This window comes from Panthera leo, chromosome A2, assembly GCF_018350215.1.
Source record: "Panthera leo isolate Ple1 chromosome A2, P.leo_Ple1_pat1.1, whole genome shotgun sequence".
Taxonomy (NCBI): domain Eukaryota; kingdom Metazoa; phylum Chordata; class Mammalia; order Carnivora; family Felidae; genus Panthera; species Panthera leo.
The window spans coordinates 76,641,860-76,657,013 of record NC_056680.1 but is presented as its reverse complement, the minus strand read 5'-3'; the positions used below and the strand labels follow the sequence as shown (position 1 = coordinate 76,657,013).

Below are 15,154 nucleotides of genomic sequence, written 5' to 3'. Positions count from 1 at the left end.
AAATGCTATATAATTATTTGGTTTTTTGTTTTATAAATTATTTGTTTAAAAAATAAGATTTTTATCTGGAAATCAGAAATAAATTTTAATTAAAAAATAAAGTGGCTGCTAGTAAGAAGAAGTCACAGTTGGGTGTATTGCTGAAGCCTTAGTTTTCCATATGCAGATCTTACATGTAGGATCACACCAAACCCAAAAGAAAAACAGAGCCTTTAGAAGCAGGAGAGCATCTTTTGAGCAGTTGGTTACAGGGTGGAGGCACCCAGAGTCTCAAAGATTCACCATATTTCTGACTGCTTTCCAGAGCATAGAGCAGGATTTTAATGCAGGGTCTGTTGTAAAAGATAAAAAAAGACTCTGGGTACAGAGGAGTGATGGTGGGGAGAGGGGACAGAGGGAGAAAGGAAAGCAGTAGACAGTAGCTGTGGTGGCAGGATTAAGAACCAAGATTTAAAAGTGTTAGTTCTTGGGGCATCTGGGTGGCTCAATCTGGTAGGCGTCTGACTTTGGCTTAGGTCACGATCTTGTAGTTCATGGGTTCAAGCCCCACATAGGGCTCTGTGCTGACAGCTCAGAGCCTGGAGTCTGCTTCGAATTCTGTGTCTCCCTCTGTCTCTGCCCCTCCCCTGCTCTCTCTCGCTCTCTCTGTCTCTCTCTCTCTCTCTCAATATAAATAAACATTAAAAAAATTAGAAGTGTTAATTCATAAGAATGGAGGTAGTAGGAGAGAGAGAAAAGGAAACTGCTGTTGTGTGAGGGGTTCCGTACAGAGTGAATGGTTGGGGCAAAAGACTTAAATTCATTACAAGAGTAAATCAAGTGCAAGGTGGTGCTAAGAAAGATTAAAGAAGACAATTTTGGTAATACAGTCACACCTCAGCACTTCATGAAGGAGGTGGTCTCCGTTCCCAAGGGTCCAGGGAACTTCCAAGATGGGGTGGAAGGCAGGAAGCTTTTGTAGGACAAGGAATAAGGAACAAGGAAACAAGTATAGAGCCCGGGGTGGCATGGCTTTGGGGGTTGGCTACTGGCCATGCTATGTTTCTGGTGCAGCAGAGTATTTACGGGAACACGAAAGCTATTTAAATTGTGGTTTGCTGACGTTGCTCCCTGGGCAGGAATCCCTCCATCTTGGGCCTAGAAAGTTATTTCAGCAAGGGTGCCATGGTATCCCTGACTTTTTCTCTCTGAGGACAGAGCTTCTCAGCAGGCAGACATTTTATGATTGTTTCAGTGTTGAAGATCTAGTTGGATTTTGTGAAGTGAGAGGTGACTGTTTTATTGTGTTAGCCTTCCTTATTTGAAGTAGGAAGATAGGAATTTTGGTTGGCATGAATTTTTTTAATGCCCAGATTTAAAAAATTTCTTGTGTTGTAAGCAGTGAGTTAGTTGGCATCAGGGTCTGCTTTTTCTGTGTCCATATGTCATCTTAGAATCTAGTTTGAGGTGAAGTTTGCTTATATCTTACCCATATGGGAAAAAATGCAATGACTTCCTCTCCCACTGGCTAATACTCTTTTGAGGAGTATATAAATGCTACACAGACAGGCATACCTTGGAGATACTGTGAGTTCAGTTTCAGACTACCGAAATAAAGCATGTATTACAGCAAAGCCACTCAAATGAACTTTTTGGTTTCCCAGCGCAGAAAGAAGTTATGTTTACACTCTGTTGCAGTCTGTTAAATGTACAGTAGCATTATGTCTAAAACAACAACATCCTTGTCTTATTTAATTATATACTTTCTTGCAAAAAAATGCTAACCATCATCTGAGCTTTCAGCAGGTCCTAATAACTTATCTCAGACCACCACAACAAATACAGTAATAATGAAAAGGTTTGAAGTATTCCAAGAATTACCAAAATGTAACCCAAAGAGACAAAGTGAGCAAATGCTGTTGGAAAAATGGTGCCAACAGACTTGCTCAACACAGGGTCACCACACACCTTCAATTTGTAAACACACCTGTGAAGCACAATAAGGTGAAAATAAAATGAGGAAGGCCTGAATAACTGTAAATATCCTTTATTCCTCTTGGGCCTATGATTTTCATCAATTTTTAGCCACTGAGATTGGCCTGAAGCACTGATTCTGATTTCCCATTGTGAGTTTTGGTATATTCATCGGCACAGAACTCACCCCTGCCTGGTTGTGGCTGTGCTGATGGCAGGGCCAGTGGCAGAAGGGCTGGGACACCTGCTCATCAGCTGCCATAGCCACTCTTGGAGCATTAGAATAGGAAAAGGTGGTGTGTCAGGGTCCAGGATGATGCCATGCCTGCTGTGTTTAGGACTGTCTCTTGCCTCTCTACTCATTTTATAGTTACAAACTACCAGTGTTCACAAAAGAGTGGGCCTTTTGGTTCAAGTTGGTTGAGGCTTCTGCTAGTCAAAAGGGACTCTGGAGAGTTGACAGGCCACACTTCCAGAAGGCATTCTGTTGGTCTTCCCCCTTCTGGAATGACAGTTTAGGAAGAATATACCTCACTGGTTTTCTTTGAGCTCATTCTAAACTGAGCACACCAGGACTGTTGGATTCATTTTTCCTCAAATCCACACTCCCTAGGCATGGCGGCATGCATTGACTTGGTCCCTTGGGAAAATCACTCTTTGGTCCGGGTAGTTAGGTACATTGTGCATAAAAATGTATCTAACATCTAATGCAATATACTTGTAAGAATTAATTAGCTTCTAGAGGCAATCAAGTTTCAAAGGGAAGATCAACATCCTGAAAGACTATTGCACTCAGTGGTAGAGTTGTGAAACAGTATTGAAGGCTATTGAGAGAATATTAAAACAGAATGAAGGCAGCCTGCAGATCTTCAACGTAGCTGTTTTGACCTGCTGCCGTTTTGTGTGTTCCTACTGGCTGGGAGCTTTGGAGTCTTTAGTGATGAGCCAATCACAAACTTTTACCAAATGAATATGCTAATCTGGGGGAAACACTCTTGAAAACCATTCCAGTGCTGAATTGATGAATGTGCACCACTTCCCAGATATCTGCTCTGTTACTTTCCCTTTCTTAGTGATCTGCTAGCTGAGGTCTGGCCACCTAAAGTGAACCTCAACACCGACCATTCTTCCCTCAAACATCCTGCTAGGAAATTTCACCCCTTACGAGTAAGATGAGTAGACTAATTGTTTGTTAATTTGGTATCCTTTTAGATTATACATCCCAAAACTGATGATCAAAGGAATCGATTGCAAGAGGCTTGCAAAGACATTCTGCTATTTAAGAACCTGGATCCGGTAAGACAAATCTCACTAACCAGAAATGGGTTTTTTTTTTCCCAGTGTCAGAGTGAAGAACTGGGTAGGGTCTTAGATTTTACCCTCTTTACAAGCTAACATCACCCAGGATGATGTAAAGGCCCCACCGTGGATGCCTGCGTGTACAGTGGGGTTGTGTTCTAGGAGAGCAACCCCAGGCTTCGGAGGTGCTCTGTTGTCACAGCTAGGAGTTCACAGGCCTGCCTGCACCTTGTCTGGGGAAGACATTATCTCATCCCTCGAGGTTACTTGTTAGAAACATTCCCCTGAGAAATGGCCCAGATGAAGAGAAGGTAGGACCTTGCATTCTTTGTACAGCCAGTAGGAACGTGCAGGAGGGTGCAGGGCCCGTGGTGGATTGCCTCTCTTACCAGCTAGTAATAGTAATTACATTTTAATGTGTGACTTGTCTGTTATACGTATTTTAAAGGTAACATTTTGCTTGGCCTCAAAGGAGGGGGATTTCTTTCTTTCTTTCTTTTTTTTTTTTTTTTTTTGGTAAGGATTTCGAAATCTCTGGTCTTTGGTTCTGGGTGATTTTCTAGAATACCCTCTTTCAGTGTTTCGCCCTGAATTCTGACTTAATTGTTCTTTTCCTTCATCACAGATTATGCCTCTTCACTGCTCTGTGGTCCTTTGGGTTGCCATGATCCTGCTGCCATGATCCAAATGTGGGAAATGAGTCAACTCTTGTAGCTTACCTCAACTTTTCTTTGTTGGTCAAACACAGCATTTTATAGTTTTCAGATTGATGTCCTGGAGAAGAAAGCATTAAATTAACACCTACTCTTTTAAAGATAAGGTCTTCTGAAGGCCATTTTTATAAAGAGGAAGGGACTGCATTATACCAAATCTTCTATACTAGGTCATATGACACCTGCAACATTTTTAAAAAATCCTTTGTTTTGCGGTACCTGGGTGGCTAGGTCGCTTACATGTCTGCCTTCGGCTCAAGTCATGATCTCACGGTTCGTGGGTTCGAGCCCCACATCGGGCTCTCTGCTGTCAGCACGGAGCCCACTTCAGATCCTCTGTCTCCCTCTTTCTCTGCCCCTCCTCCACTTGCACTTGCTGTCTCTCTCTCTCTCTCTCTCTCTCTCTCAAAAATAAATAAACATTTAAAAAAATTCTTTTTTTCTAGTACCACATATGTGTCTTCACATCCTCCAGGAACACAGATTATACTTTGTGACTTTGGAGATGTTGTTTTAGGACCACACATTACAAGCTCTTGTCCAATTTGACTCAGGTCCTCTAGAATTCTGAGTTTGCGAAACTGTGAGCTCTAAAGAATGGGGGTGTTGGTTGTTTAACAATGAAAAATTAAGAAATGAAATTAAGATAGAAAAATATAGGAATTCAGTTTAGAAATGGAAACATTTTCTTGTAGTATTAAATTACAGATAGAATAAGTGACTAACGGGAATTTGTGAAATTTTGATGGGCTTCCAAATAATCACATATTTCATTTATCTAGAATGATAATGATTCTGTGAAATAAAAGATACTTAAACTATGTAATTTCTTTCTTTATTTTTTTTAATGTTTAATTTTGAGAGAGAGAGTGCAAGCAGGGGAGAGGCAGAGAGAGGGAGACACAGAATCTGAAAGAGGCTTCAGGCTCTGAGCTGTCACCACATCGCCTGACGTGGGGCTCGAACCCACAAACCATGATATAGGTCATGACCTGAGCCGAAGTCGGATGCTCAACCGACTGAGCCACCCAGTCACTCCTAAACTATGTGATTTCTATTGATCGTCCACCAGTGCGAGTCCAAATAATCACCAGTGGAAAGATACAACTTTGTGTGTGTATGGGGTGGGCATTGGAATTAAACTAATTTAGTATTTAACTCTTGCCCTTCAGGTACATGTGGAAGACAGCTGTAAAATTAATCCTCAGTTTTTCCCTTCAGCTAAACAGATTATTTTTCAACTAGAACTTTACATGGGAGGATTTCAGAGCTCACCGAAAACAGTGCTTCTCACGCTCTGCTGCGCCTGTAAATCATCGGAGGATCTGGTGAAAAATGCAGGGTCTCGTTCAGTAGGTCTGTCATGGAGCCTGAGAGACTGCATTTCTCACCAGCTCCCAGGTGAGGCTGATGCTCCTGGCCCACAGCTGTGCTTCCAGGAGCAGGGACTAGGGCCAGATGTAAAAATGCTCTAGTTCAGGTTTTTGGCACTCCCGCCTGTTATTTTGTTTGCATACTTTCCTCTTGAATTGAACCCACATTTTAATGCATCAGCAATGACTAGACATTGCTATTCAGGTGCCTGTACACGAAGTGATAAACAGATGGGAGTGAAGTAGCTGTTAGGCATGTTTTCCGGGAATGCTTCCTATTCTGTTCTGTCCTCTAAATTGATTTTTCTTGCCATTTCAGCTTTAACTCTTTTAAAGCCCTGTAAAAAGTGCATTTAAAATAATTAAATTTGGGGTACCTGGGTGGCTCAGTCGGTTAAGCGTCTGACTTCAGCTCAGGTCATGATCCCATGGTTTGTGGGTTCGAGCCCTGTGTCAGGCTCTGTTCTGACAGCTCAGAGCCTAGAGCCCACTTCAGATTCTGTGTCTCCCTCTCTCTCTGCTCCTCCCCCGCTCATGCTCTGTCTCTTTTCCTCTCCCAATAATAAATAAACATTAAAAAAAATTTTAAATACGGGCACCTGGGTGGCTCGGTCGGTTGAGCATCCAACTTTGGCCTAGGTCATGATCTCGCAATTCGTGAGTTCGAGCCCCGTGTCGGGCTTGGTGCTGACAGCTTGGAGCCTGAAGCCTGCTTCCATATTCTGTGTCTCGCTCTCTCTCTGCCCCTCCCCTGCTCATGCTCTGTCTCTCAAAAATAAATAAATGTTTTAAAAAAATCTAAAAAAAATTTTTTAATAAATAGAATAATTAAATTACATTTAAAATAATTTTTTAAAAGCTATTACTAGTAGATTCTGGCAAGGAGCATCTTTATTTAATTAAAGTGATTATTTTTATAAACAGTAATTTTTTTGTAGCCTTCTTTTGCTTCTTTGATGAAAGTCTTCAATATGTATATATTTTTCAAAGGCCAGTTCATAGGGGAGGGAAAAAAAACAAGAAAAAGCCGCTTCACAAAATTAGCAAATTCATGAATTACCATTATTGAATATTTTATAGGGAAGAAGCAAATGTATTTACATAGTTGCTTCCAAAAGATTTTTTTTTAATTTGAGCCTGAACTGTCTTGATTTATTTCCCTACTATCTCAGATCTTTCTGGGAATGATGCAAAATATAGATGAGTAAAAATGTATGTTTCTCAACAAATCACCACCTGGAATTAAAAAAACCTCCCCAAACATGACAGTTTGAAGATTTTAGGTTAAGCTTGTGGTCTTGAACAGTGTTCTGGTTTCTCATGATACACATTTTTTTTTACAGTAACCCAAATGCATTTACATTGAATGACATATTTGGCTCCTATAACCTGCTTATAAAACAGTGCCCTGCAGTTTGATGCCGTGCCCACATACTGTGCTCCAAAACCTGTATAAAGTGTTAGATGCCACAGAAATGCATGGTTCTTGTCCTCTTGGAACTTACGATTTGATGGGGGATCCAAATACCCACACCAAGCAATTTGGTAAAACATGGGAAATGCTGTAATGTAGTCAGGACACTGTGAGAGGGTGAGGGTCTCTCAGCCCCCTGAGGTTTCAGGAAGCTGGGGAGGCCACCTGAGCCGAGCCTCAGAAAATGAGTAGAGTAGGAACTTGGCAGGGGAAGAAAAGGGAGTGTTCTCACTGGAGCCTGGAGCAGAGGACACCCAGTGGAGGGAGCATAGGGTGTGTGTGTGTGTGTGTGTGTGTGTGTGTGTGTGCGCGCGCGCACGCGATGTGTCATAAAGGACTGTTCTTGACCTCCACCCTGCAGTGTTGGCTGCCTGTTGAAGGCAGTGGGAAGTCACACTTGAAATACTTTAAGCAGCAAAAGTAGTAATCGAATGTGTGTGACGTCACTGTGGTGGCAGGGTAGAGGGTAGAAAAGTGGGAAAAGGGATTTAGGGAAGAGGGGTGGTTTCATAAAATATTCAGGATTAGCAGAAGCTGGCACTTTTTAGGGACTGGATGATTTGTGACCTGATGCACAGGGTCTAGGATGTCTTCTTCCCAGTGTCTCCGCTGGAATGACCATGAGCTGGTACCTTTTTCTGAAATGGGAAAATTTGGAGCAGAAAAGGGGGGGCAGTAATTACTCACTTATAAGAAGAATGATCTAGGCTTTGTATCTAGCATCTCATCTCAATTCCCTGAAGTTATTGTGTAGCTTGGAAATCTTGCACCTCCTTGGCCTCTGAACGTTTTTTCCTGGGAGTGCTGTGTATGCATACGTTGAGCACAGCATTTGTAATTATGAATCTCTTTGAAGATATCCTTTTCATGAATATTTCAATGCTCGACTCAGTAGGCCATTTTTCTTCTGCAATATTTCTAATTTGAGACAAACTGAAATAATTTTCCTAGGCTCTCTGATAGGTTCTTTCATTAATGGAGAGTAAATTGTTATTTTTGAAGTGAGTCAGAGACCTTTCACCAAGCACAGTCACGGGTCTGTGTTCCAAAGAATAAGCTGTGGATTTCCTACTGTGGTTGTCAGTCACTGGGAAAACCTCTGCATATTAAATATTTCCTAAGTTCTTTTCACTCTGTGCATAATGATGGGGAAAGTGCATTTTGATTGATTAGAACAGACACCTATCACATTGAGAAGTTCTAGAAGAAATGATTGTTCTGTATTTTACCAGGAATTACTTTTCTATCGGTATGTGAATTCCTAAGCTTTATAATGTTCTAACATGCAGCCCATTCCAAGATGAGCAAAAAAAAAATAATGTATTTCATCTTTCTCTCCCATTTGACATTTAGAGAAAGAGCTAATCAATAAGGCTGATATTCCCTCTCCATTGGGCCTAAAAGACTTGGAATATAAATAGTAAGCAAAACAAAATATTAGTAAACCATTTACTCAAACTTCGTAACTTTGATAGGTGACCATATGTTGCCTGGTTGATGAACTCATTTGGATAAAATGGTCCCTGTGAGGCCAATTAGCACCACATCAAGACAGCACTGTTTTACTGCCACATTGGCTTCATCTTCCACAGGGGCTGCTCTTTCCCACGTAGGTGCCAGCACTCACACAGGAACTGGGGGGTGGGGAGATGAAAACCATTTCCTGCAGACCACCTCTATCATTCCTCCAGAAGCTTTTCTTAGCCCACATGAAGATGCAGTAGTATGTTCTCTGTTTCAATGGAGAATTTGGCTTTTTTATTAATTAAAAATTTTAGGTGCACCTGGGTGGCTTAGTCTGTTGAGCTTCTGACTTGGGCTCAGGCCATGATCTCACAGTCCGTGGGTTCGAGCCCCGTGCCAGGCTCTGTGCTCACAGCTCAGAGCCTGGAGCCTGCTTCGGATTCTGTGTCTCCCTCTCTCCACCCTTCCCCTGCTCTCTCTCTGTCTCTCAAATCTTGCGGTTCCTGAGATCGAACTGTACATTCTGCACTGACAGAACGGAGCCTGCTTGGGGTTCTCTCTCTCTGCCTCTCCCTCACACACTTGCACATATGTACCTCTCTTCCTCTCTCTCTCTCAAAATAATAACGTTTATTTAAAAAAAGAATAAAAGAATAGTCAAGGGAAGGAAATCCCCCTTCCACCCCTGCCTTCCAGCAGCCCAGCTTCTCAGGAGCCATGTTCTTTTAGTGTTCTCATGGTATTTCTTTAGGGTTATACTATGTATAGATCAGTACATTGTTTTGTTTTTGTATTTTTCAAGTTTTAATTTAAATTCTCGTTAGTTAATATGGTAAAATTGGTTTCAGGAATAGAATTTAGTAATTCATTACTTACATATGACACTCAGTGCTCATCACAAGTGCCTTCCTTAATGCCCGTCAACCATTTAGCTCATCCCTCCCCAACCCCCGCCAACTTCCCTCCAGCAACCCTTCGTTTGTTCTCTATATTTAAGAGTCTCTTATGGTTTGTTTCCCCGCTCCCCACTCTTTTTTTCCTTCTGTTATTAATATTATTATTATAAGTTTATTTATTTTGAGAGAGAGAGAGTAGAAGAGGGACAGAGAGAGAGGGAGACAGAAAATCCCAAGCAGGCTCTACACTGTCAGCACAGAGCCCAGTGTGGGACTTGAACTCATGAGCTATAAGATCATGACTGAGCCAAAACCAAGAGTTGGAAGCTTAACTGACTGAGCCACCCAGGTGCCCCTGTTTTGTTTCTTAAATTCCACATGTGAGTGAAATCATATGGTATTTGTCTTTCTCTGACTGACTTATTTCACTTAGCATAATACTAGCTCCATCCACATCATTGCAAATGGTATGATTTCATTCTTTTTGATGGTGAAGTAATATTCCATTGTGTGTGTGTGTATACACACACACACACACACACACACACACACACACACACACATACTTACCACATCTTCTTTATCCATTCATTAGTTGATGGACACTTGGGTTCCTTCCATAATTTAGCTATTGTTGATAATGCTGCTGCTATAAACATTGGGTTGCATGTGCTCCTTCAAATTTGTATTTTTGTATCCTTTGGGTAATACCTAGTAGTGCAATTACTGGGTTTTAGGGTAGTTCTATCTTTAACTTTTTGAGGAACCTCCATACTGTTTTCCACAATGGCTGCACCAGTTTGCATTCTCACCAACAGTGTAAGAAGGTTCCTCTTTCTCCACATCCTTGGCAACATTTGTTAATTTTAGCCTTTCTGACAGGTGTCAAGTGGTATCTCATTGTGTTTTGATTTTGTATTTCCCTGATGATGAGTGATGTTGAACATCTTTCTTTGTGTCTGTTAGCCATCTGGATGTCTTTGAAAAACTGTCAGTTCATATCTTATGCCCATTTTTTAACCGTATTATTTGTTTTTTGGGTGTTCAGTTTAATAAGTTCTTTATAGATTTTAGATACTAACTCTTTATCTGATATGCCATTTGCAAATATCTTCTTCCATTCCATAGGCTGCCTTTTAGTTTTGTTGATTGCTTCCTTTGCTGTGCAGAAGCTTTTTATATTGATGAAGTCCCAGTAGATAATTTTTGCTTTTGTTTTCCTTGCCTCTGGCAATGTGTTAGAAAGAAGTTGCTATGGCCAAGGTCAAAGAGGTTTCTGCCTGTGTTCTCTAGGATTTTGATGCAAATATTAAAGACCCACAGCTAATATCATCCTCAATGGGGAAAAACTGAGAGCTTTTCCTCTGTGGTCAAGAACAAGACAGGAATGTTCACTCTCACCATTGTTATTTAACAATGGAAGTCCTAGCCTTGGCATTCAGACAACAAAAAGAAATAAAAGGCATTTAAATCAGCAAGAAAGAGGTCAAACTTTGACTACTCTCAGACACCATGATCCTTTAGGTAGAAAACCCCAAAGACTCCACCAAAAATTACTAGAACTGATATATGAATTCATCAAAGTTGTAGGATATAAAATCAATGTACAGAAATATGTTGCATTTCATTATGCCAATACTGAAGCAGCAGAAAGAGAAATCAAGGAATTGATCCCATTTATAGTTGCACCAAAAACCGTAAGATACCTAGGAATAAACCTAAGCAAAGAGGTTAAAAGATCAGTGTATCGTTTTTAAATTTTGTTGGCAGCAAACTTCCCACAGCGTTCTGCCCAGTTCTTCTTTTTACTGAACAATAATCTATATTTATGGAAGTTCCATATTCTTTTAAAAAATTATTTGTATCACTATTTATAAAAGTTTAAATTGGTAACATTTATATATTATAAAGCCATATCAAGAAAACACATTAACATTTTGCTGTTGTCTGATTTATTAAAATTGTATAACAAAGGAGGACCCACATCATCAAAATAACATTGAAAAAGAAGAGCAAAGTTCAGGACTCACACTTGCCAGTTTCAAAAATTTTACTACAGAGCTCCAATAATAAAAATAATGTGCTACCGGCGTGGGCAGACACATAGAACCAAGGAGTAGAATGGAGAGTCTTCAAACAAACCCTATAGTTTTGATTGATACATTTGATCTGATGTCCATTTGATTTTGACAAGAGTGCCAAGACCATTCAATGGGGAAAAGAACAGTCTCTTCAGCAAATGGTGCTGAGACAACTGGACATCCACACACAGAAGAACCAGGTTGGACACCTCCTTTACACTGTACACAAAGATTAAGTCAAAGTGGATCCAAGACCTTAAATGTAAGCTCCCAAACTATAAAAACTCTTCGAAGAAAACACAAGGGTAAGTGTTCATGACCTTGGATTTAGGGAGACACCAAAAACAGGAATATGAAAAGAAAGAAATTGGACTTCATAAAAAATAAAAATTTTGTGCATCAAAGGACATTATCAAAAAAAAATGAAAGACATTCTGCTAAATAGAAAATATTTGCAAATCATATATATAAGGGCATGATCTCCAAAATCTATAAAAAAAACTCTTACAATCCAACAACCAAACAACAACCTAACTTAAAACTGGGCAAAATACCTGAATAGACATTTCTCCAAAAAAGATTTACAAGTGACCAATAAGCACGTGAAAAAATCCTCAACATGGCCAGTCATTGGGGAAATGTCAGTCAAAACCTCAATGAAATACCAGCGCAGCCTCACTAGGGTGGGTAATTTTTTTTTTTTAAGGGAAAATAACAAGTGTTGGTGAGGATGTGGAGAAACAGAAACCCTAGTACATTGCTGGTGGGAAAGAAACTGGTTTAGGCACTGTGGAAAACAGCTTGGCAGTTTCTCAAAAAGTTAAACATAGAATTACCATAGAATTCAGCAGCTCCACTCCTGGGTATAACCCAGAAGAATCAACATAGATATTCAAACAAATACTTGAATATGAATGTTCAATATTCATGCCCAACGTGTCAGCAATCCAAGTGTTCACTGATGGATGAGTGGATAAACATTATGGTATATTTACAGTGGGGTATCATCCATCCATAAGGAGGAATGAAGTATGATAGACCTAGAACAAGGACAGACCTTGAAAACCTTACTTACGTACACTAAGTGAAATAGTCGATGGATAAGGTCATATGTTGTATGATTGCATTATATGAAATATCCAGATTAGGTGAATCCATGGAGACAGAAAACAAGTAGGTGTTGCCAGGAGCTAGTGGGAGGGGAGAATAGCAAGTGACTGCTTGGTGGGCACAGGGTTTTGGGGAGCAATGAAAATGTTTTGGAACTAAGAAGTGATGGTTGCACAACTTTTTGTGGCCACTGAATTGTTCACTTAACCATGGATAATTTTATGGGAAATTTTACCTCATAAAAACATTTTGTATATATAATTCATCTGAACATTTTGATTGCCATTAGTTTTAATATTTAATGGCTAAAATACACTTTAAGGATGCAATTAAATCAACTGCTTACAGACTCAATCACTGAAGTGCCTCCACTAAATCCCTGGGTACCAGAGAACATAGTTTGAGAAACACTGAGCTCTTTTGTGTATTCTAGGGTCTTCAAATTATTCCTGTATTCTGAGGAAAGATTTCTTCACCTAGTTTATTCTCGCTAGCTGAAGTTTATCCTTAAGCCTTGTCAACCATGCTTTAGCAGAATAAAAATTTTATATAGTTTTAATAGTTGTTGAAGAATAGTTTGAGGTTTCTGGCTTCCGTTTTAATAAATCTGTCCTAGCGAGGCGAAAGGTTGCTTCTTGAGGAGAACCTTAGTGACAAAGAAGAGTGATAAAAAATTTGCCACAGTCATTTTTGGTTTTGCTTTTGTTGTTTTTCTGTTCCGTTCTATTTTGGTTTTGGTGCTAAACCAAAAAGGATTGGAGTTAGAATTTGAATTCAGTAAGTTATTTAGGTAATCTCTATGTAAATTCTAGTGATGACTAATATAGGGAAGTTTTAAAAACAAGGATCTTGGAAACACATTTGCAATAGTTCTTTACTAACCTAGGTATTTTAATTGCCCAGATTATATTTCACAGTTAAGGTATATGGTGGTTTGGTGGTTCATTTTTCAGTATATTAGTGATGTTTGCACTGAAATATTCTGAAGTAGCCAATAATTACTTTCATTCAGGCACTGAATATAAGAGGAAATATATAATCTTCTTATTTGTATGTGGTAAGGAGGACTGTATGTGTGTGTGTGTGTGTGTGTGTGTGTGTGTGTGTTTTGTAACACTTAGTGGCAGTGATGGCATTTCGATTTCTTTGAGCTTGTTCACAGAAATATAAAGCTGATTATGGTTAGTCAAGAGAACATATTACAGATAAACATAAGGATTGTATCTTTTCTTTAAAAAAAAATAGGAGCAGATGTCTCAAGTGTTAGATGCCATGTTTGAAAAATTGGTCAAAGAAGGGGAACATGTAATTGATCAAGGCGATGATGGTGACAACTTCTACGTGATCGATCGGTAAGTCTCGCGTTAACTTCACTGATGCAATGTAATGAACCTCTCGTGTGAAATCTCAGCGGTTCTCCTAATGACTGGCAAATTAATATTTGATCATTGCTGTTACCTCTTTATTCTTAGTACTACATAACAGGCACCAGAAACCTGCTGTGAATACGTGTGGTGAAATCACCTTAGAGCACGGAAGAAGGCATAGTTTATAGAAGAACTGATGATATTGGTTTGTGAAATCTATAAATCCCAGTCGTTTCCTGCGAGCTACCTCATTTATTAACTTCTGCTGGAGAGGACGCCTGTTATAGTTAGGACGGAAGCAGAGCACGGCCTTGGGGGTGTCGAATCCTATAACTCAACCTCTGTTATGTTTTTTAAAAGGTTCTTTTTTTTTTTTTTAATGAACTCTAAAGTAAAACACGCCCATGGTAGGAGAGAGTAGTTAATGCTCTTTCCAGAAATTGTTCTGCATTCTTGTGCATTAAAAGCATTATAGAGAAGTGATTTTAAAGCACTGTAGAGAAATTATTTTATTTCAGTGAGAAGGCATATGTTCGTACCGAAAATGTAATTTCAGAAAACTTAAGTGGTGCTTTACGTGATCAGCGAACCATGTGCTTTAAGTGACAATTAGGTAAGAGCCCTAAACTGTTAATGGCAGAGCAGTCTGAACTGAGTCTTGAGGTCTTCGCTTTTGGAAAGCGATGATAAAGTGTTTATGAGACCATTGGCATCCCCTGCCCCTCCCATTCCAGGTGCAACACAGGACTTCTCCCTGCCAGTTCACTGGGTTGTATTTGCTGCTCTGAGTAGAGTTGTGCTCAACTCAGAACCTTGCAGAAAATCGCAGCCATGTGTCTGCACAGGCCTCGTTTCTTGACTCGGCCCTCCTACATCAGTGATCGAACATGCTCTCCACATCGAGGGTGCTCGCTGACTCCTCCATTCCCTCATCCCTAATGCCTCAGTGACCTGTAGAGCTGTTGGCAAGGTGGTAGCCAGGGCTAGGGTGAGCTCTCCGATTTTAGAACAGACCCATTTATCCCATACGTAAATTAAAGTCTTGATCTTCGTGTCATTAACAGCCGTCATCAGTGAAACACCTCAGAAATTCCCTCAGCTTTTAAAGTGTATTTAACTGTAGGGGTATATGAGAAACCCAAATGTGGTTAAAAACTCCCTTAAATTTCCCTTTTCGGTTAGCTCCTCATCACCCATTTGTCAGGTGAAAACTCCCAGGCACAGGGAAGTGACGGTAGTCAGTTAAAGTCAGCCAGCCCAGCATCCAGGTCTCTTGGCCACTGTTTGTGGTCTTTCCACAGCTTCACACTGCCTGACCCCTCATGTTATCAGGGAAGAAATCTATATGAAAAGGCAGTACAGATTATAGACTGACGTGATCGCAGGTGACTGATAGTTATTTTACTTCTCATCAGCACATTTGT

General features: G+C 40.1%; 1 protein-coding gene across 1 annotated transcript in view; it reads left to right on the top strand.

Annotated features, from left to right (window-relative positions):
* PRKAR2B (protein kinase cAMP-dependent type II regulatory subunit beta) overlaps positions 1–15,154 on the top strand; it is a 100,516-nt gene that overhangs the window by 69,609 nt on the left and 15,753 nt on the right. Inside the window, exons 4-5 of the mRNA XM_042915236.1 lie at positions 3,166–3,249; positions 13,609–13,715. Of these exons, the coding sequence (XP_042771170.1) occupies positions 3,166–3,249; positions 13,609–13,715 (191 nt within the window). The remainder of the gene's footprint in view (positions 1–3,165; positions 3,250–13,608; positions 13,716–15,154) is intronic.